Source organism: Sturnira hondurensis, unplaced genomic scaffold, assembly GCF_014824575.4.
Source record: "Sturnira hondurensis isolate 20B ecotype Veracruz unplaced genomic scaffold, ASM1482457v3 Scaffold0006655, whole genome shotgun sequence".
NCBI lineage: Eukaryota > Metazoa > Chordata > Mammalia > Chiroptera > Phyllostomidae > Sturnira > Sturnira hondurensis.
In genome coordinates, this window is record NW_028079286.1 from 1887007 (window position 1) to 1911256 (window position 24250).

General features: G+C 42.1%; 1 protein-coding gene across 6 annotated transcripts in view; it reads right to left on the bottom strand.

Annotated features, from left to right (window-relative positions):
* The window catches only part of AKAP6 (A-kinase anchoring protein 6), a 481121-nt gene that overhangs the window by 221200 nt on the left and 235671 nt on the right, over nt 1–24250 (bottom strand). For 5 of the 6 annotated variants that reach the window (XM_037050256.1, XM_037050257.1, XM_037050255.1 and 2 more), the window contains exons 6-7: nt 1380–1476; nt 94–260 (exon numbers count right to left, since the gene is read on the bottom strand). In XM_037050256.1, coding sequence (XP_036906151.1) covers nt 94–260; nt 1380–1476 — 264 coding nt within the window. The remainder of the gene's footprint in view (nt 1–93; nt 261–1379; nt 1477–24250) is intronic. The other variant, XM_037050259.1, reaches the window with a different exon arrangement.

A 24250-nucleotide genomic window follows, 5' to 3' on the forward strand; every position in this document is an offset into this window, starting at 1 on the left:
AAAAGCCTTAGGGGTAGAAAGAAAACTTCAGTGGTACCTGGTTCAAAAAAAGACAGGAGTAAGAGGAAATAAGGCACACTTCAAGCTACTTACCTTGGGGCTTCGAGTCCCTTCCTCATCCCCCACAGACACATCAGTGGCCAGGATCTCGGCTTTGATGGTGTCCAGAGCCCGGAGAATCCAGCTGTGCTGCCGTTTGATTTGCCTCTGCAGCTCCTTCCACTGACTTGCAATCATCCGCAGCATGTCCTTCAGTCCTTCTCCAGAAAAAGGGCAAAGCACAAGTTACGGCCCTGACTGCATCTGCACCATTATTATTTAGTAGATCAGAGCGTTATTTAAAACAATAAACATAGTTTGAAACGGTCATTACCATCACTTGCCATATTAGCATTTTCACTCAAAATAGACACTGGGGATTTTTGATCTGATATAGAGCATAAGGACACAAAAACAGTATAACCACATAGATTAATGGCTTGGGGTTTAACTTGAATTCAGTATATTGACTAAAAAAATGCACGTGCAACAAAAATTATAATATGGAAAAATTACCAACTAAAGCTTCCCATTCCAAACAAAAGTTCCTATGTGTATCTGTGTGGAGGCTTAAAAGTGATCGGAAAGATGTATGGAGCTAGGTAAAGTTAATCTGATGAGAAACACGGTAAATGAGCCATAATTAAGACAGCAGTCTTTAGCATTAGCACATCCGTTAATGCTGCTCTTCTCTTATTTAGCTGTGTAAGCCCAAAGCAAGAGCCAAATTGTAATTCATCCTGTCTTATGGTCTTTTACTACCAGGATAACTATAACCAAATGGCAAAACTATTTTTTATTTATAATCTGTTCCTCATAAATACATTAAAACTGGGGTAAGAACTGGGGTAAGGCCAAAACTCTGCTAATGCAATGACCAGCAAAGAACATGCGTTCACCCATGTGAACTGACAGGAAAATAATCAGATCTTTCTAGAATGTCAGCCTTCTATCTGTAATGATACCTATGAGTATTCTAACACATATGCATTATAACTATATGCACAATTCTCATTCATTATCTTAATGTTATTTCCAGGGCACCTACATCAAAAAGTATGTCAATGTGAAGTTTTCAGGAATGTGATTTCAATTGAAACTCAGGCGAACAGCAAGCCCCAAATAAAATGAGCAGACCATTTGGAGGCAGTATTTCATCTTATAAGTATCACAGCATTGTATGCAGTATATGAAACATTTATAAATCTTGAAGGTCAATCTGATAATGTAAATATTAATAATACATAAGGAAGTGAATATACGCAGTAATTTACAGCAACGCTTCTTCATTCTTAATAGTCTGGAGACATAAAGATTTGCAATATTTCAGGAGGATTTACCTGCTTTGTGAGATGCAATAAGCTCGAGAAGCTGGTGTCCTTCCTCCTCCACAGCTTCCTTGAGAGCACAATGACTGTCTACATTCAACTTGAAACTCTGCAAGGAAAAACATGAGCATCAAATCCTGGTGAGGCAGTTTACATAAAATATCCATACAAAATCACTTGCTACTTTTTACCAAGAACTGCAGAGTCCAATTTACTCAATAGACAAACTAATTTGCAGCACTAAAAGCTATTGATATTTGGGATATGGGCTCAAAATGTTTCCATTAGATTAGCAGAGTACATCTGTTTGGAAACAGCTGACAAATCTAGAAGTTCATTAGGTTTTTATGAAAAGTCACAGCCCGTAGGCTATATCAAGAGTAGCAGTAGTCTATAATATACACTGGGTTTCTACCAGCACATCTGAGCTCTTTTCTTCACTTTTTAAAAATGATAGTGATAGCACTATTTATAAACCATAAAAAATCCGCAGCATAAATTATATTAGCCTTCTGTACACATATATAAATCCATTAATATAGTAGAAATGCAGCTCTATTTTTCAGATACCATGCAAACCATAGAATATCAAGATGGATTTGGGTGATCTGTTGAGGAATCAAACACGTTTCAAATCTTTGATTTTAAAATTTTACTTCTTACAATGTGCCATTGCTTTATAAATGAATAAATCAAGCATATCAGGGGCACTTTTCACTCAGTACAGTCATCCTAAAAATAAAACCTGCTGTCATGGCTGACATTTCTTTCAGAAGCCTTCCTTAATGCCTCACATGGAGTTAATTACCCCCCTCTCTCTGTTACCTCTGCTCTCTATACATGTGTCTATTGTAGAACATATCATACTGTCTTCTGTTTTACTCCTGCACTTGGCTACCAACTAGAAAGGATAGCCAGTTTCACATTTATCTCTAACTCATGTCACATATAACTTGTTTGGCAAGTGTTTGCAGGGACAGTGGCTATCTGTTGAACTATATCAGTAGCACTCTCTGAAGGTGAAGGTTTCCATTTTAATATTTCAAGAAATACAGATGGTTTTCCAAATATTCTTCCGTCTCTGAAATGTTATAAGGGTTTCCAACCACAGGACAGAGGTGCAATGGAGAGGGATCATATTAACCAGTCTCTTCAACCAATGGTTAGACTTCAGGATAAAAATTCATCCTTCACTTGACTAACTAGAAAGAGCATGAATTCTGAAATTATACATGCTAAATTTTGGCTTCTCTGTGATAGGGCTCCAAAATATACAACATATTTTGCTCTCACTAAAACCACTGAGACACAGTATTAAGAGTCTTTGTCTGGCCAACATGGAGGCATAGGTTGAAACCCTTTGCTTCCTCCTACAACCAAAAGGAGTTCTAACAATCAATATAAAATCAATAAACAACCAGAAGCACCAGAAAATCAAACTGCATGGAACTCCAACAACCAAGGAATTAAAGAAAAAATCATCCAGAACAACTAGACCTGTAAGGTGGCAGACTGGGCTGTCAGGGCTGCTGGCTGCACAGATGGGGCTGACTTAAGGGCAAACCGAAACTCAGAGCTGACAGGGGACTACAGCAGTTCCCATGGTGGGAGAAACTCCCAGTCTCACAGGAGAGTCTGTTGGAAAGTGTGCTAGATGAGCAGGTGAGCTGCACCATTCCCTCCCTAACCCCTCCCCCACAGGCAGCACTGAAGTGCAGCAAAGAGGGTTGACCTGCCCAGGTGAATACCTAAAGCCCCGCCCCCTTACAACTTACCAAGTGCACCAACACAAAGAAATAAGGCCCAAATGAAAGAACAGAGCAAAACCTCAGAAAAAGAACTAAGTGATGAGGAGATAGCCAACCTCTCTGATGGAGAATTTAAAGCCCTGATAATCAAAATGCTCACAGATCTGACTGAGCTTGGTCTAAAAATGAAAAAAAAAAAAAACAAATGAAGGATACCCAAAGTGAAATAAAGCAGAATGTTCAGGGAACCAACACTGAGAGGAAGGAAACTAGGACTCAAAGCAATGATTTGGAACAAAAGGAAAAGATAAACATCCAACTGTAACAGAATGAAGAAACAAAAATTTCAAAAAGTGAAGAGAGTCTTACAAACCTTTGGGACAACCTGAAATATTTCAATATTCAAACTATAGGGGTGCCAGAAGGAGAAGAGGAAGACCAAGAAATTGAAAACTTATTTGAACAAATAATGAAGGAAAACTTCCCCAATCTGCTGAAGGAAACAGACTTCCAGGGAGTCCAGGAAGCCCAGAGAGTTCCAAAGAAGTTGGACTCAAGGAAGAATACACCAAGGCACATAATGATTATATTATCCAAGATTAAAGATAAGAAGAGAATCTTAAAAGCAGCAAGAGAAAAGGAGACAGTCACCTACAAAGGAGTTCCCATAAGACTACCAGCTGATTTCTGAAAAGAAACCTTGAAGGAAAGAAGGGGCTGGAAAGAAGTACTCAAAGTCATGAAAGTCAAGGACCTACATCCAAGATTACTCTATCCAGCAAAGCTATTATTTAGAGTGGAAGGGCAGATAAAGTGCTTCCCAGATAAGGTCAAGTTAAAGGAGTTCATCATTGCCAAGCCATTAATATATGAAATGTTAAAGGAACTTATCTAAGAAAAGGAAAATCAAAAATATGAACAGTAAAATAATAACAAGCTCACAACTATCAACAAATGAACCTAAAAGAAAAGAAAAACAACAAAAAACAAAAACTAAGCAAACAACTAGAACAGGAACAGAATCAGAGAAATGGAGATCGCAAGGAGGAATTTCAGTGGGGAGGGGGAAGGGAAGGAATAAGCGGGAAAGGTACAGGGAAGAAGAAACATAATTAATAGGCATAAAATAGATGGAGAGAGATAAAAATGGTATGAGAAACAGAGGACTCCAAGAATTTATAGGTACAACCCATGGACATGAACTAAGGTGTGGTGATGCTGGAGGGTTGGAGGGTTGGAGGGTTGGAGGGTTGGAGGGTGCAGGGTGCAGGGTGAAGGGTGAAGGGTGAAAGGGGATAAAGGCGGAAAAATTTGAAAAACTGTAATAGCCTAATCCATAAAAAGTACTAAAAAATATTTTTGAAGAAGTTTGAGATGATACAGTCCCAATTGGAATGCAATTTGGATTAAAAAAGAAGTTAAACAACCATAAATTGTGAAATCTGGTATTTCTCATTCATTCATTCATTTATAAACCATGTATTTTGCCTATTCCTGACACTGTGCCAGGTGACAGCCATTGAGGGCACATATAGCATGGTCTCTGGCACCATACGGCATCTGCATGTGCTACCAGGAGAAGGAAGTACACCCTTAGTCATCCTGGATGTGCAGTGGTGAGCCTGGGCCCTGCTTTTCTTAGTGGAGAAAGGCAGACTTCTTAAAGCTTGGAAGGAAAAGCAGAGCATCAGAAGTCAAAAGACGCTACAAGTGAAGGAGAGCTTTGAAAAATTAGAATTTTGACTGAAAAAAAAACCTGATTCAAAAATTCACCTGACTAGGGGGACTTCTGCCAAGATGGAGGCATAGGTGGAAACACTGTGCCTTCTCCCATAACCAAGTTTGAATACAACAAGGGTTTAGTAAACAAAGACATAGCCAAAGAACAGAAAACTGAACTATACAGAAGTCCAACAACAACGAACCAGGACGGTAAGAGGGGAGGAGCCAGCAGCGGAGCAGGGTTGGGCATGAAGGATCTGCGACCCAGGTGACCCAGGTGACTCAGGCACGCAGGCAGCCAGGGTAGCATCATCGACCAAGTGAGGGTGCGGGGCAGGCTGACTGCAGTCACACATTCGCGCGCAGATAAACCAGCAGAGGTGTGAGCAGTGAGATGGACACTGCAGGCCCCAGCGGTGAACTGCACAGGCCCCAGCAGTGAACCCAGTGAGGGTGCGGGGCAGGCTGACCAAGGTCGCACATTCACGCTGGACCAGGTGGTCCCAGTGGCGGGAGGAGACAGAGGGGACCGCCATCGATTTCCTTTGACCCTGCCCCCACATACAGCATCACAACCCAGCGACTGAGTTGCCCCACCCTGGTGAACACCTATGGCTCCGCTCCTCATACAGAACAGGCACGAACAGTCCAACATATGTCTCAAGAAGAACTCAAAGCCCCAGAGCCGATAACTCTTAAGTGACCAAGAAATAGCCAGCCTCTCAGACGCACAGTTCAAAACACTGGTGATCAGGATGCTCACAGAACTGGTTGATTATAGTCACAAATTAGAGGAACATATGAAGGCTAAACTAATTGAAATGAAGGGAAATGCACAGGAAACCAATAGTGATGGAAAGGAAACTGAGACTCAAATCAAGGGAGTGGACCAGAAGAAAAAACGAAACATCCAACCAGAAAAGAATAAAGAAATGAGAATTCGAAAAAATGAGGAGAGGCTTAGGAACCTCCAGGACATCTTTAAACATTCCAACATCCAAATTATAGGGGTACCAGAAGGGGGAAAGAAACAGCCACGAGTGGAAAACATATTTGAACAAATAATAAAGGAGAACTTCCCCACTCTGGCAAAGGAAATAGACTTCCAGGAAATCCAGGGAGCTCAGAGAGTCCCAGAGAAGTTGGACCCAAGGAGGAACACACCAAGGCACATCATAATTACATTGCCCAAGATGAAAATGAAGGAGAGAATCCTAGAAGCAGCAAGAGATAAGGGGACAGTCGCCTACAAGGAGTTCCCATTAGACTGTCAGTGGATTTCTCAAAAGAGACCTTACAGGCAAGAAGTGGCTGGAAAGAAGTATTCCAAGTCATGAAATCCAAAGACCTACACCCAAGATTGCTTTATCCAGCAAAGGTTTCATTTAGAATGGAAGGACTGATAAAGTGCTGCTCAGATAAGATCAAATTCAAGGAGTTCACCAAGCCCTTATTATATGAAATGTTAAAGGGACTTATCTAAGAAAAAGAAGATGAAAAATATGAACAGTGAAAGGACAGCAAACTCAGTTATCAACAACCACATGTAAAACAAAAGCAAACCAAGAGGACAGCTAGATCAGGAGTGGAACCATAGAAATGAAGAACACATGGAGGTTTAGCAACAGGGGAGTGGGAGGAGGAGAAGGGGGGAGAAGGTACAGAAAGTAGCATAGACAGTAGGTAGAAAATAGATAGGGGGGAGGGCAAGAATAGTAGGGGAAATATAGAATCTAATGAACTTGAGACACGTGGTCATAAACTAAAGGGGGAGAATGGTGGGGGAGGGGGTGTGCAGGGTGGAGGGAAATGAAGAGGGAATAGAACAACAACTGCAATGGTATAATCAATAAAATATATTTTAAAAATGCAAGAAAAAATTCGCCTGACTAGAGGCATAGGAAATAGCAAAATTTCAGGCAAGTATGACAGAAAGAGAGAGGATTAGGTTTTCCCAAGGGTTGTTCACTATTTCTTGTATTTTCTTCTTTCAGTTACAGGTATTTGGCTGAAGAAAATAAAATATGGCCAAATACGGGAAGCCTGATGCTACTGGTCAATCCATACAACATAATATCTATGAAAAGTTAAATATCTATTTTATAGCCAAAACATGGCTGCACCTACTTTTTGTCACTGCAGTGGAAATCTTCAACTCTGAAGTAATGCCACGCATAAGGAGGTGCCTGTGTGTCTCGGGGAAAAGGAAAACACTTAAGATCAATCCTACAATTCAGTGATTTTCAAACTCTACTCTGTCATCTCGGGGCACACACAAACTAATGACTAAAATCTTGTGGTACACACAAGATATATATTTTTTGCTGATTTGACAAAAATAGGTATAACTTTGATTCATTCACAAGAGACAGCTATTGTTGTGTTAGTTGTTGTCATTTTTTTTAATCTGACAATCTAAGGGAAAAGAAGTCAGTACCCCTGACTGAATAGTCAGGTATCGCATGTTTTAAAAAGTCTTGCAGCACAACAGTGTGCCACAGCTATGGTGCTACGGAAAATCACTGCTATGGTGCCAAAATTTAGGAAGAAACCTATTCTGGATGTTTCCTCATAACTGTAAATTTAGTCTAGTGTGCTCTTTGAGCTGTTTGCTTACAATACACCTGTGCTAAATGGCGGGTAACCATGAGCTTCCAAAGAGATGCATCAGGCTATGTTTCAGAGCAGAACAGAGCCCAGGGGCCTGCGAGTAGGTTGGATATTTGACATAGTTGAAGCCAAGACTATAGAATAGATGCAGCTGGATCTGGTTCTGCCTCAAGAGCATATGGAAGCATTTGATTAGGAAATTGGAAAAGATGAGGTATTTATTATTAGGAAAAAGATAAGCTGATAAGCTTGATGCTATAGAAAAGAACCCTTTAAAATAACTATTGTCCAAATGGTACGATATTGCTTGATTTTCGGGTGCACCCATTAACCATTAATGATACCAACTAAGATATTCACAATGGGCCTCTGAGAAGGCAGCCAAGCAGGCACATTAACAAAACTGTCAATGAAATCCCTGGTTGCTAAAGCATTCAACAATAAGCTCTCCCCATTCACTCCTACCTCCTTTGTAGAGAAGGAACTCAGACAAAAAGGTTTTCTTTTTATTTTCCTTGAACTTGATACTTGGTAGTATTTCCATTCTTGTGCTAACATTTTGTCAGCAATGCCTTATGACTTACAGTCCCTCTGAAACACCCATGGCCCTCCCTGAATTCAGGGCAGTTTCCGGAGATTCAATTTACGTCAACAACACTGCCATGGACAGATACCACAGACTTATGTCATTGGTGATGTGGAATTCTGTAAACATGGGTAAGCTGGGTCCTGTTGGACACCACATCTTTTTTAGTGTCTTTAAGGTAGCATGTGAGTAAACGCTCAGAAGAGAATAACTCAGGAATGGAAGATTCCATGACTGAGACAACAGACTAGGTTATCTGTGGTTGACCAATTGATATTTCCATTACTGCACCCTCTAGCCTCACCAGCTTGTACAGATCTGGGTACATTACTCTTTGGTGGGACCGAAATTGGAGTAGTCGCACTGATTGTTCTCCAATTCTGATCAAACCTCACGAAGCAAATAAAATGCTGCAACTAAACTTATTCCATTTCTGAAGAACCCAGTTTGATGGGAGTGTAGAGATCATGTGGATATGAAATGAAACTAAAGAAATAAATGCCTCAATAGACAAAACTATGACAAATTTGAAGAATAATTCTCATGAGGGATCATAAGAATAGATGTCCAGGTATAGGCAATAGTAGAAAAGACCATAATCACATTCAGAGGCTGACGGTCCAGAGTGGTGCAGTCTTAGCAGCGTTACGTCACGAACACAGACCTCAGTCATCCCCATGCAATACTGCTAGCCCCTGCCAGGTCCAATGAGGTTCCTGAGTTTTATGACATTTGTGAACAGAAAGGCTAAAAGGAGTTATTGCGTCTTTTAAAACCTTTTTTAAAGCATAAATTAATATAATAGATATGTATTGAGCAGTCTCTGCCAGGCCTACAGATACAGAAGTTTATAGAAAACCTTGGCACATGCAGCTAGTGTATAGTCTACTGGGTAAAATAACAGATCAAGTAGCCTCATAGGACCCTTCAAAGAGTAAATGTGTAATTAGGGTTTGGTGTAGAATAGAGAGCAGTGGGGCCTTAAGCAAACTAAACAATGATATGCTCTGCCTGATGAGGTTTTTTAAAAAAAAACAAGTATCATGCTGGCTAAGTAAAAACAAGACTGTGGGCTATATTCCACATGAGTCTGACAAATGCTGGGTAGGTGCTGTGGGACCCCAAGCAGGGAGCCAGCTCTGCAGATCCTGGCAGGAAGCTTGTGGGAAAAGGACTGATTTGTACACAGGCCTGGAGATGGCCTTTACTGCAGCAGGAATTAGGGTACAACCAGCAGTCGGTGACTGAGACAGGGTGTAAGCAGGGCAGGTGAGAGCTGTGGATATACAAATCAAAGAGTCATGAAAGGAGATGCAATGAGCCCTGGTTGCATAACTCAGTTAGTTAGAGCATCATCCTAATATGCCAAGGTAGTGGGTTCAATCCCTGGTCAGGGCACATACAAGAATCAACCAATGAATACATCAATAAGAGAAACAGAATGACAAATCATTGTCTCTCTCCGTGTGTCTCTCTGTCTGTCTCTCTCTCTCTCCCGCTCTCAAAAATCAATACATAATCTTTTTTTAAAAGAGTCAACAATATGGGTGAGAGAGTGGTACCGTTCTGTGTTCTAGAAAAATCTTTCTGACTGTTGAGTAGAGTTGATTTTAAAAGGACAAACTGGAGACAAGGAGGTCATTTAGGAGGCTGCTATGGTAATATAGGCCAGATGTTTCCGCATGCGCATATTTTTTTTAATTAAAAAAAGATATGCTTTTTCTTCTAGATGAATGGAAGAAGGAAAAATGGAGAAAATCTTCTGTCTTTTTAAGTTTTTCTCAGTGTGAGAGAGCAGTATGTGCCAGAATTTAGTTCTTTGGCTGTTCTGATGATAAATACCAGAGGTTATTAGTCAGGAGTCTCCAAATGTGAAAGACATATTGAACTGATGAACTTTTACTCCCACTGTCATTTTAAAGAGATAGTATATACGCTGATGAATAAGGCATTTGATGACACTTTTTCTCCACACAAAAGATTTTTTACTATCCTAAGAAAATGAAAACTTGCTTTTTTACAAGGGCAGGAGGTAGAACGTATGCTCAGTCAGAAAAGCAGAGGACCGAAAAGTCACCCGCTGCCTGCCTCAGACTGCCTGAGGCCCTACTCCGAGCTGTGCCTTGCACCATCCTGCATGCCCAGAGGGCCCTAGGGCGGGGGTTGGGGGGGCAGCCATGATCCCCCACTGCAGGAATAGCACCTGGCAGTTTCTTTTTTCCCAACACCATCCACAGAGGATGGTCAGATGGTTCTCGAGATACAAAATACACCTTCCAAATGCCACGTGCACCAACAATTGAAAGATTTTTATTACACAGTTCTTTGTTTACTTAAAACTTGATTAGACACATAACCAGTAAAATGAAGACTGTAAAATCACAGAAAATACATAGAATACATTACAAGCCAAAAATGAAGATTCACAACTGTATCTCTGATAAAATAACTGTGTAAGTGAGTAGTCCGAGTGTGTAAAAAAGAAGGCTGTAGGGAAACACAACAAATAGTTAACTTCATTTGCGCAGGGTAGGACTTGGAGTTAACACAGTCTGGTCGACGGCATGCATTCTCAGTGCCCCAGCTTCCTGAAACATAAAATGAAAATAGTACCAGCTAACTTCTGGGTTGCTGTAAGAATTAGAGATTATGACTGTAAAGCATCGAAGCAGTGCCATGAGTTGGCCTAAACAATGAGTCATTGTGAACTTTCAAATTCATTTTCCAAATGATCTATGTAATAAATGGTTAAATGGCACTACATGGCATTTTTAGGTGACAAGTGACACATACTGTCATACTGCCGAGGCTCTCTGAACGCCCCAAGTGCAGAGCCTGGGTTCTCCTCAGCTTTGTGTCACTGGCCTGCACAGGCCTGACACAGGAGACGCCAAAACCCAGAAGCTACTGTCTGAGATTCAGGGAAGAGGGAGCATGGACTGAGAGGCCAATGATAGGGGTCTTCCTTTTGCTTTAAGCATGTGCCCGTGGACAAGTCATCTAACCTTTCTAGGCTTCAGTTCCTTACCTACAACCCATGCATTTGGACTCAATATTTTCTAGTCCTTGGACACTTTGGTTTTATCTTAAACCAGGCAATTAAAGATAGGTGGCTTGGGAAAAAAGTAAGTATATTTTATTGATTATGCTATTACAGTTGTCCTGTTTTTTTCCCCCTTTATCCCCCTCTTCCCTGTACCCCCTTCCCTCCAGTATTCTGGCTCCTCCTTAGTTCATGCTCATGGATTGTTCATATAAGTTCTTTGGCTTCTCCATTTGCTACACTATTCATAACCTCCCCTTGTCTATTTTCTACCTACCATTTATGTTTCTTATTCTCTGTACCTTCTCCCCCATTCTCCCCCTACCCACCGATAACCCTCCATGTGATCTCCATTTCTGTGATTCTCTTCATGTTCTAGTTGTTGGCTTATTTTTTGTTTTTGTTTTTTAGGTTCAGTTGTTGATAGTTGTGAGTTTCTTGTCATTTTACTGTTCATAGTTTTTGATCTCCTTCATTTTCTTAGATAAGTCCCTTTAACATTTCATATAATAAGGGCTTGGTGATGATGAACTTCTTTAACTTGACCTTATCCGGGATGCACTTCATCTGCCCTTCCATTCTAAATGATAGCTTTGCTGGATAGAGTAATCTTGGATGTAGATCCTTGCCTTTATGTCTTTAGATACTTCTTTCCAGCTCCTTCTTGCCTGCAAGGGTTCTTTTGAGAAATCACCTGATAGTCCTATGGGAACTCCTTCGTAAGTAACTCTCTGCTTTGTTCTTTCTGCTTTTAAGATTGTCTCCTTATCTTTAATCTTGGGTAACTTAATTATTATGTGTCTTGGAGTATTTCTCCTTGGATCCGATTTCTTTGGGACTCTCTGAGCTTCCTGGACTTGCATGGCTAGTTCCTTTGCCAGACTGGAGAAGTTTCTTCATTATTTGTTCAAATAAGTTTTCAATTTCTTGCTCTTCCCCTTCTTCTTCTGGCACCCTTATGATTCAGATGGTGGAACACTTAAAGTTGTCCCAGATTCCTAAGCCTTTACTCATTTTTTTAAATACTTGTTTTTTCATTCTGTTCCAGTTGACTGTTTCTTTCTTCCTATTGTCCCAAATTGTTGATCTGAGTCATGGTTTCCTTCCCTTCACACTATTGCTTCCCTGTATATTTTCCTTTCTTTCACTTTGATTAGCCTTCACTTCTTCCTCTATTTTATGAGTGTACTCAGTCATTTCTGTGAGCATCCTGATCACCAGTATTTTGAACTCTGCATCTGATAGGTTGGCTATCTCCTAATCGCTTAGTTCTTTTTCTGGAATTTTGATCTGTTCTTTCATTTGGGCCGTATGCCTTTGTCTCAGCATACCTGTTACAGGTTAATGAACAGAGCCTTAGGGATTTGCCAGGGCAGAGCAACCCACATTGCTGCATTGTGACACTGTATGTAGGGGAGGAGACAGGGAACAATGCTGCTTGCTTGCCTCTCACCCCACTTTCAGTCATTTCCCTTGCTCCCGACAAATGTATTGTTCCCTTTCAGGTGCTGATTCCCAGGTGTGTGGACTTGTGTACATTCTAGGATCCTGTGGGCCCCTCCAATGGACTCTCTTAGGAGACTGAGAGCTTCTCCTGCCACTGCAACTCCCACAGAATTTTACAGCCAGAAGTTTTGAGGCTTTAGTTTCTCATGCTGGAACCCTGGATTACACAGTCTGTCCTGCTCCACGGTTGTTTCTTCTGGCTTATCCACATGTGAATGTGGGATATCCTGGTCTGCCAGCCACCTCCCTGTCTCTCACCCTCTCTGCCCCTGCTTCCCATCACTGCCCCTCCTACCAGTCTGGGCAAATGTTTTTTTAACTTCTTGGTTGTTGAACCTCCATACAGTTCAATTTTCTGATATTTTTTTGTTTTTAAATTGGTTGTATGTCCTTTTTATGGTAAAAGCGAAGACTATCTACTTACACCTCTATCTTGGCCAGAAGAGCAGGAAAATTTTTATTTATTCTAAACCAGAAAACTTTCAAAGGCAGAAGAACCCCAAAGGCCATCTACCCCAGGGCAATTCTGTCTCTCAACCATCCCAGGCAGATGTGCCCTGAAATTTTTAAGTATCCCAGGTAAGTTCCCTCTAACTTCCCATCCTGAATCCACAACAAGTCTTCTCAGGAACTGGAGGGCTCTGTGAATAGTAGCATGAACTTCTCTCTGCTTCAGATTCTTTTGCCAAGGCACCTCTCCAATGTAGGAGTTGGAAATCAGAGACGTAATAACATGTGACCAAAATCCACACATCCACTCAACCACCAAGCCTTGCCAATTTATTTCTTCATCCTCACCTCTCTCTACTGACTAATATTACCATTGATTTAGGCCCTCCTCATCATCCCTTACACCTTGACAGCTGCCAGTTATAAGCCCTCAGAACTGCATTATTACTTATTTCTGCCATGCCTCTGAAGGAGCAGGCACTGTCCTTGGCTGTCAGCATGTAGCTGTGAACAAGATTAGTACAGTCCCTCACCTCACAGAGCTCACAGTCTAGCGAGCAGGTGGGGAGTGTGCACCCCAAAACAGGGAGTTCCAGTCCATTGCATGAAGGGGCTATGACATGGTGCAGGGCAACAGTGATAAGCATAGGCTCTGGAGATGGACAGCTTGGTTAAAACCCTAGCTCTTCCATCACCCACTGTTTAACTTTGAGCAACTATGGCACATTCTGTTTCTTCATCTGTGAAAAGAGGGAAATGCTACTATCAACTTCATAGGGTTGCTGTGAGGATGAAATGCCTTGGTATCTGTACAGCAGAGCCTGGCATATTGTAATAGCTCAACAAAAACATTTTACTACCCAAAATGGTCTGTCTATAAAACAACTCTGAAAAAGAGACTCTTCTTAAAGCCCTCCCCTGGCTTTTCAAGGTTGAAGAACAAGGTCAGGTCTCTAGCATGACCTACAGAGACTTCTAAGATCCTAGCCAGGCCCCATGCGCACCTTGAAATGTGCCTGAACTGCTTCACACTCTGGCTCACACCAACAATCTTCCTCCTCAATATTAAGTTCTTACTCGTGTCTCTGCTTGGAAAGCCCTTCTCCTCTTACCCTGGCTCAGCTCCGCTTCATTCTTTATCATTTATTTTAGGTGTCAGCCTCTCTAGCGAGGTTTCCCCAACCATCTTCCATCCTCCAAGTAGCCCTTCCTCAGCATCCACAGTGCAAGACTCGCACCTCTACCTACCACGCTGTCGTGTGACTACTGATGACTGTCTGCATCCCATTCATGGGTTCCTCGAGGGTAGAGCTTTTCACTCATTTTTGTATTCTTAGTGCCTAGGACAGTGTGTGTGGAACACAGCACACACCTAATAAAATGTTCAGGGAGTAAATGAACCAAGATTCATTCCAAAAAACTTTTATGTAGCTTTCAAGCTGCCAATAGCATTCTGACGCAATCACTCTTCGCTTAGAGGTAGTTGATAAATGTCCCCACATTTTCCTCAGTGAACACCATGTAAATGAGCTGTCATGTTCCTTCACTTACAAAATTACTTGCCAATTACACTCAGATGATCCCGGTGTAATTGCCACGTAAACTGCGCCCTGGCTGAGGTCGCCCAAATCATCAATTTAACTTTACTCTCTCATCATATGTTTCTTACCACATCATTAAATAAGTGGTCGGTCAGCTACCATCACAACTCTGTAATCTCCCCAACAAAACGAAGTGGCTACATTTGTCGCAGATTTATCAGTTAGGACAATATGCAACACACCTCCAGGTATAACATCAGAAGCTTTAAAAAATTAAAAGTACTATGTATGTACTCTTGAGAAAAAAATCAAGTTCATGATAAAAAGATAAGCATTATAAAAACTTTGTTTTCCTTGGGGAGGAAAAGAGGCACTAAGATATAAAGGCAAAAATCCTCATTCTTCCTGAGGAGACTTCCTTTCTGAAACCTCAGATAATAAAAACATTTCCAAGCATTTGAATGTGAATTTAGCTCTTTCAACAAATCCTAATTTTTTTAAACAAACAGTTGAGCTTTTGTTTGTGGAAGGTAAATGTATTTCACTAAAGTTGACTTTGCTAATATTTTATACAAGAATTAGATAGATGGGAGAGATCCTGAATGTGGATGGTGCCTCTTAGCGACCACATTTCCATTTGCTTTTATGAACGCTGCCCCACACCTAGCACGGGTAATCACACTGACTTCCCAGCATGGCCACATTAGGCCAAACATTCTCACACAGAGGCTCCGTCTAGAGGGACCAGCTGACTTCCCGAGTGCACTGCTCTGAGGCCCTGATTGGAAGAGAGGTCAGTGCTGGCCCAAACCCCTCCCTCCCTGCCTCCTGCGGTGGAATAATTGATCAGCAGCAGCCCCCACAGATGTGGAGTCATGAAGGTGATGGATGAATATAAGTACATTATTCACACGTGCATCTGCTAATACACAGGTCCCAGTGCATAAACCAGGACTTCAGAATATTGTGTGGATTTAGGACAATCCCTGGAGGATCCCAGTTCCATGTAAAATCTGTTAGGCGGCCTTGGGCAGATCTATTCCAACTCCCACGTGCTTCATGCTTTTGAAAGGAGGAACCGACCTGCTTTAAAAATAAATTTAATAAATTTTCAAATGTCAAGTCATTAACATCCTGTCTAGTCATATAGTCTTCATATTTGAAATGGTAATATTAATCTGTGGAATTGTTTTAACCTTTGTAATATCTGAGTTAGCATTTTTATTTTCCTTGAGTTTTCTGCCATAGGGGATGAATTACATCCTGAAAACAGAAGAAAGCATTCCTATTTTTCCTTCTATGGGTGTTTTTCTTGTTACAAACATACCATACAATACCGAGAAAACTCTGTGACCAGAGTCTATTTCGGTTCAGAAATAGTAGAGGAAATCATTTAACTTGCAGACATTTTCTGTTATTGTGTGATGACTTCATAATATCAGTTATAATTTTCTGTCTACAATGGTTGTAACACTGTTTTACAAATGCTCATTCATTCATTTAGCAGATATCTTTAGTAACTATTGTACATGAGCGAGGCTGGGAGTCAGACGAGACACCAGAGAAACGCACGTTGTCCCTGAAGTACGTGACAGTCACAGGTGAATCAGTGAGCAAAGGGTAGACGGGGAGAAACTCAACATCTCTGGGAACGCCTGAGCTTCTCGTACATACCACATGTTCCCAGGTCTCTACAGAGCATGGGTACCATCCCCACAAAATGAGCGAAGCATCTTCACATGTAACGTGTTTCTTTGATCTTCACAAAAACCTTCAGTAGACATGACAAGCATTTTTCTCACTAATGTAAAGATCTGTGCTAGCCCTACAACTTATATCCTAATATCGTTTATATCATATGAATTATTTCAATATTCCAAGATGCCATGTAACACTGTAGATAAGTAGGATCTGCACTGGGGTTTATACAGGGAGCAAGGTGGCAGGTGACAGCCCCCCCAGTTCCTGGGAGCTCAGTCAGGCACTGGCTCTTGTCTATACAGTGTCCTGTAGCCTGTACATGAACCCTCAGAGTGCAAACTTTCTCTTCAGTACTTAGCAGAGCACCACCCTAAGTAGGAAGTATTTAATGAATGCAGCGTTTCCCTGGCATTCTAATTTAAAACATTCATTACATCCTGAAAAGAACGCTAAATAAAGTAATAGTTACTACAATGTCTGAACACCAGCAATTTCCAAAACAACCAGAACTGCTGAATATTATGGCCCAAGGGTCCATAAACTGCATCAGGCAAAACGTGTATGCCCAGGCGCTTTGAATAGTTCAGGGAGCCTCTAACCTGAAAAGGGAAGACAATACCACTTGGCTCTTGGATACACAGAATTAGAGTTACGTGAGCAAAGAAACGTGGCTCAGAACTCTCACATGTCCAAAGTGAGCCTCCTGTCCCCATGCATCAACCTCAAAATGCCCACACGCTATAACTTCCCAACAGACCTTTCCACCGCCAAGCCGCCAGAGGAAGGAGCTCAGGCCTGGGAGCTGAGTATTCAAATCCCCCAAAGAGAAATAATGCTGCTCCCTACTAAACCCTAAGCCACTCACCCTAAACTCATGGGAAGGAAGGGAGGCGGGGGGGACAACTAAATGGAATTTCAAAGTTCCTACAAGGCCCTAGCCCTGCTTAGTGAGGCTGGGGGAGGTGGCAGCCAGAGTCACAGAGCTCAGGCTGTTGCGTCTGACCGCCTCCCCTTAGCAGTGCAGTACAGCTGTGGGGCAGCAGCTGGCCCTGTGAGGCTCAGCCTGCTGGGGCCAGGTCTGCCTGTCTGTCAGCAGAGGAAGGTGGGCAGGAAGAGGTGAGCACCAGGAAGTGGGGAAAGGGCCTGTTTCAACTTTAAGTATGACCCAGCGATTCCACTTCTGGGAATTTATCCAAAGAAACTGAAACACTAACTTGGAAGAACACAAGCACCTCTGTGTTTATTGCAACATTATTTACAATCATCAAGATTTGGGAGCAGCCCCAGTGTCCCTTAGTAGATGAGGGATAAAAACGCTATGGTACATTTACACAATGGAATACTACTTGGCCATAAATAGAAAAGAAAATTGTACCCTGTGTGGCATCATGGATGGACCAGAGAACATTATGCTAAGTGAAATAAGCCAGTCAGTGAAAGAGAAACAACATATGATTTCATTCATATGTGGAATCTAATGAACAAGCTGAACTAACAAGCAAGATACAGACAGACTCGTAGATGGAAAGCAGGGTGACAGGTTTGAAAAGGGCTGGGGAGGAGGGTAGAGGGATCAAGCGGAAATGGAAAAAGAAGAGAGAAAGCACTCATGGACACAGACAACAGTGTGGTCATTGCCGCGGGGTAAAGAAATGAGCAGAGGCAGAAGAGGGTATAGTAGGGGTGTCAAACTTTTCCCCGGATCAGCTTTGTGGTTGCCTTCAAAGGGTCAAATGTAATTTTAGGACTGTATAAATGTAACTACTCCTTAACTAGGGATAAGGAGATTGGTGCTGCCGCAGGATGGAAACAAGGTGCTGGGCCAGATAAAACAAGGTGAAGGGCCAGATTTGACCTGCTGGCCTGCGTTTTCCACTTCTGGTATAAGGGAAGTAAATGGTAATGGGAAAATATTATTTACAGAGAGGAGGAAGAGAGGGAGAGAAACATCTATTGGTTGCCTCTTACACACCCCCAAATGGGAATCAAACTGGCAACCTTTTGGTTTCCAGGCTGGTACTCAATCCACTGAGCCACACCAGACAGGGCTTAACTTGGCATAAAAAAAAAAGAAGAAACTTTTACCCTTTGTGACAGCATGGATGGACCTGAAGAACATTATGCTGAGTGAAATAAGGCAGTCAGAGAAAGAAAAATACCATATGGTTTCACTCATCCATGGAATCTAATGAAAAAACTGAACTAACAAGGAAAATGGGGACAGACTCATAGACGGAGAGCAGATGACAGCTTGTGGGTGGGGGAGGTTATAGGGTGGAGAGATTGAGCAAAAAGGAGAAAGGACTCATGGACATGGACAACAGTGTGGTGACTGCTGGGGGGAGAGGGTATAAGGGGACTAAATGGTAATGTAAAAATATACAATACAGATTAAATCAAATTAATTAATTTTTTTTAAAAGGAAGTGAAACACGGAGCAGAGATGGAGCTAAGAGGGTAAGCAAAAGAAAAGCAGCTGAATGTATTTGGAGAGTGTCTTCCTAGGGTGATGACACAACAGAGGAAAATTTTCTGACCCTTCAAGGGTACCAAGACTAAGCGCTGTCTACAGGATTTTGGTGCTTCTGTTGCCAGCCTGCAGCAGCCACCTCAAATTGCAGGTGCCAATCCCAAAATGAACAACAAAGTTCTAGAAGGTGGGCTTTAAAACCTATTCTTATGAACAGCAGTGTGGGAATTGATTGTCCGAGAGGGGGGTAGGCTGGGCTGAGGAGGTCAAAGGGGAAAAAACTGGGAAAACTATATTGTAATGACATTAAAAATTTCATAAACATAAATTTAAAAAAGGTTTAAAAAAGGAAAGAAAACTATAAAGAAAATAAAAGCTACCCTAAAAACACACATTCAAAACTCTGTATATACACGAACACTCTTTTGGACCTGTAACAAAAGCTGTTGCTAGACTAAGACAGACTGTCATTACATGTGAGCCTCGAGTGGCTGCTGTAGACAAGACACTGATGGAACCAAGGACAGATCCATACTCAACTAACCCGAATGCTCACTGCAGTGTTATTTGCAAAAATGTAAATAAGGAGGCAGCTTAAATGGCCATCATAAGAATGATTGAATAAACTGTGGCACATCCACACAGTAAAATATTGAGAAGCTGCTAAAATGTGCAGTGATCTTCATGCACTAACAGAAGGATATCTGAGATGTGTTTAGACACAAAAAACAAGTCATTGAACAGTATATATAATGTGAATTTAAAATCCTTTAAAAGTGTGCACTTTTACATCAAAAGGTCCAAACAGATATAGAACAAATGGTTTGTGTTGGTTACCCAAGGGAGAGTAAGCTTTTCACTTTGAATTTTATGCTCTTTTATACAGTTTGAAATTTTTATACAGTTTGAATTTTTTGTGTAAGTATAATTGAATTTTTTTTAAACTAAAGTCCCATATAATTACAGCTTTACCTTCAGCTCTACCATCAGCACATGGCCCTGATGGTCACCACGCTCTGGTAACATCTGCTCCCTTTTTTTACACACACACTGCTTGCCCTGGTCCCATTCCCTAGTTTCACACACTCCTAGAATAGCCCTGGAGCATCAGTCCCACTCCACACACAGAGAAGCTTTCAGCCAATTTCCACAGCCTTCCATACATTTGAGTCTTCCTCTACCACAGGCAGAGGTCTTCCTGTGCTATTCTCATGAACGTTAGTAGCCTGGGAGGAGACCCGGAAAGATGAAACTGAAGGTGGTAATGAGATTTCTCACTCAGCAAGAGAGTTCATCAAAAAGAGAACTGTGGAACATTGTACGTACTTCTGGCCAAGATGGAGGCATAGGTGGACACACCGTGCCTCCTTGCACAACCAAAATAAAGACAACAACAATTTAGAAACAAAAAATAACCAGTAGTGCCAGAAAACTGAACTGTATAGAAGTTCGACAACCAAGGAGTTAAAGTAGATACATTCATCCAGACCGGTTGGAGGGGCAGAGTCAGGCGGCCGGGTGGAGAGGACTCCCAGCATGGCAGCGGCTGGCAGACCCAGTGAGGCAGCGGATTGTGGAGGGGTGCAGCACAGAAGGCAGCTGGCCAACTGAGTGGTCCCACATTCACGTGCAGATAAACCAGGCAAAACTGGGGAGCAAGACAAACTGTGCAACCCAGGGTCCCAGCACAGAGAAATAAAGCCTCAAAATACCAAATTGCAAACACCTGTGGGGGTTGAGGTGCCACAGGAGAAACTCCCAGCTTCACAGGAGAGTTCTTTGGAGAGACCCACAGGGTCCTAGAAACCCACCCACACAAGAATCAGCACCAGAAGGGCCCAGTTTGCATGGGAAAAGCAGGGGAAGTGACTGAAATCTGACAGATAGCAGAGTGAGTGCCATTGTTCCCTCTTGGACACCGCCCCCACAGACAGCGTCACAAACCAGCCTGGTGGATTGCCCAGCCCTGGTAAACATCTAATTCTCTGCCCCTCACTACTTAACAAGCATGTTAAGACAAAAAAAAAAAAATGGCCCAAATGAAAGAACAGATCAAAGCTCCAGAAAAAATACAACTAAGCAATGAAGAGAGCCAACCTATCAGATGCACAATTCAAACCACTGGTGATCAGGATGCTCACAGAATTGGTTGAATTTGGTCACAAATGAGATGAAAAAATGAAGGCTGTGCTAAATGAACTAAAGGAAAATGCACAGGGAACCAATAGTGGTGGGAAGGAAACTGAGACTCAAATCAATGGAGTGGACCAGAAGGAAGAAAGAAACAACCAAATAGAAAAGAATAAAGAAACAAGAATTCAAAAAATGAGGAGAGGCTTAGGAACCTCCAGGACATCCTTAAACATTCCAACATCTGAACTACAGGGGTACCAGAAGGAGAATAGAAAGAGCAACAAGTGGAAGACTTATCTGAAAAAATAATAAAGGAGAACTTCCCAATCTGGCAAAGGAAATAGACTTTCAGGAAATCCAGGAAGCTCAGAGCATCCCAAGAAGGTGGGCCCAAGGAGGAACACACCAAGGCACATCATAATTACATTAGCCAAGATTAAAATGAAGGAGAGAATTCTGGAAGCAGCAAGAGATAAGGAGATAGTTACCTACAAAGAAGTTCCCCTGAGGCAATCAGCTGATTTCTCAAAAGAAACCTTACAGGCAAGAAGTGGCTGGAAAGAAGAATTCCAAGTCATAAAAGGCAAGGACCTACACCCAAGATTGCTCTATCCAGCAAAGCTTTCATTGAGAATGGAAGAGAAGATAAAGTGCTTCCCAGATAAGGTCCAGTTAAAGAAGTTCATCACCACCAAGCCCTTATTTTATGAAATGTTAATGGTATTTATCTAAGAAAAAGAAGATAAAAAACATGTACAGTAAAATAACAGCAAACTCACAATTATTAACAATCACACCTAAAAGAAAAACAAATTAAGCAAATAACTAAAACAGGAACAGAACCACAGAAATGGAGATCACATGGAGGGTTAGCAACAGGGGAGTGGAAGGAGGAGAGGGGGGAAAAGGTACAGAGAATGAGTTGCAGAGACGGTAGGTAGAAAATAGACAGGAGGAGGGTAAGAATAGTGTGGGAAATGTAGAAGCGAAAGAACTTATGACACATGGACATGAACTAAAGGGGGGAATGTGGGCAGGAGGGGGTGGGCAGGAGGGGGTGTGCAGGGTGGAGGGAAATGAAGCGGGGGAGTGAGGTGGGAAAAATGGGACAACTGTATTAGCATAGTCAATAAAATACATTTAAAAAGGAGAGAGAGAACTGTTGAAATGCCTCTCCAATCCATCTCTCTCTAATCTATTTTCTCTACTCTCTTCTTATCTACCTCCCAGGTACCCCTGGCCCACATTCTCTCCACTTCTTTCATTGCTCAGACATCTTTAATCCACTCATTCTAAGTCTCCCTGCCCTTAAGTTTGTTCTACTCACGACTAGTAAGCAAACTCCTCAGAACACAGGTGGCAAACACAAGGCCCGTAGGCTGAATACAGCCCTCCACCTTGTTTTATCTGGCCCGGCACCTTGTTTCTACCTGGCAGCAGCACCAAGCTCTCGCTTAACTGTTAAGGAGTAGTTACATTTATACAGTCCGAAAATTACATTCAGCCCTTTGAAGGCAACCTCGAGGCTGATGGGGCCCCCGGTGAAAATGAGTTTGACACCCCCGCCTTAGAACACACTGGTCTTTGCAGACCTGGGATCCAGACCTGCTGCTGCCGGAGGCAGAGGCCTGCCGCACGCTTCTCAGCCGGGACTTCAGGTCCGCCTGACCCAAGATTCCTCCAACCACTGGGATTTCCGGTTCTTTAGGAACCAGATCCCCTGGTTTCTTTTAAAAACATTTTCTATTCACATCACAGAAAGTGATGTGACTCATCTCCTTAATATATAGAAAGCTCCCATAAATCCTGAAGCAAAAGGCCAATGACCAACAGAAAAATAGGCCAAGAAGAATATCGGTGGTGGGTCTTAGGAAAGAAATACAAATGCTTCCTAGGAGTATGAAGAGGAATTCAATTCCACTTAAAATGCAAGGAATACTCACTGAACTACAATGATAACTTGGTACCAATGGATCATAGTTACCAATGATCCACTGGTAACTATCAAAGGAACAAATCTCAACCGATTGAGAGCATTCTGCAACAGCAAGGATGTGGAGAAATACGCCTTCTCGTGCATTGCTGAGTACACACTGCTACAATCTCTATCAGGCTCAATTTGGCAATACATGAAAATTTGAAATGTGCATAATCTTTCACCCAGAAATTTCACATGAAATGTATTTATTCTATGGATATACCTATAGTAGGTAAGATGATGAATACCCAAGGATATTTGCAGAAGCCCTGTTTATAATTGAAAGAGAGTGCAAGCAACCTACGTTTTTACCAACAAAGGACTGGTCACACCAGTCATGGCACACTCACACACAGGCCACTGCACAGCCACTCAGAGGGGTGGTGCAGGTCTGCACCAATTTTGAATTATTGATAATGTATGTGAAGGAAACACAGTTAAGTACACACATGCATTTGCTTTCAAATACCTGAAATAACTCTGAAAGCACATGAAGAAGGACAATGGCTGCCTGAAGTGACTCAGGGGATAAAGGCAGGAGGTTTTGACTTTTGACTTTCTAGGTTTTTATACTCCCTTCCCTTATTTTCCTTTAGAATATCGTGTTATATCCATACATTAGTCAAAAATACATGTAAAGGAACTCATAACATATTGCCTGACCCTTCAAATGCTATACACTCACACTGCTGTCTGTGATGCCCAGAGTTAGTTACTCTCTCATTTGAGCCACAGGCTTCACCCAGCTAACCTACACCAGCAAGACCCTACCCCTTGGCACTGGGGGTTGATCCATGTCACTCTCCTGTGTTAAAATAGAGTCAAACCTTCAGTGAATCTCCATTTCCCCCAGAGAAAAGGTCAGTCCATTAAAAAGACAACCTCCTTTACCGCCCAGTCCCAACCTGCAAAACTCCAGCTCCATCTCAGCCACACCAGACAGCTCACCACACCTCTCTCACTTGCCCACAAAAGCTCCTTCCATCTCCTCTCCTTCCCTGTCTATCCAGCAAATCATACATACCCCGTGAGGTGTCCATCAAATTACCCCCCTGGAGCCTTCCCTACCCTCTGGGAAGAACCAGTGAAACTCTTCTCTGTGCCCTGAACAGCACTTTGCCTATCCTACAAGAAAGTTGCTGCTCAAAATTGCATTACACTCATCATTTATGGGTCTACAGATGCCTACATTGCATCTCTGGTCACCTTCCTTAGACTGGAAATCCCCGGAAGAAAGAAGCCTAACTTACTCATCGTGTATTCCTAGCACCTAATAGTCACCTGGCACTCACAGGTGCTTAAGACACCTGAACTCATCGTCACCATTTCCCCCATGTTTTCTCACTTATCAAACTGAGTTAAGAATGTTGTTTTTCCAAGCATATTTCTATGAGG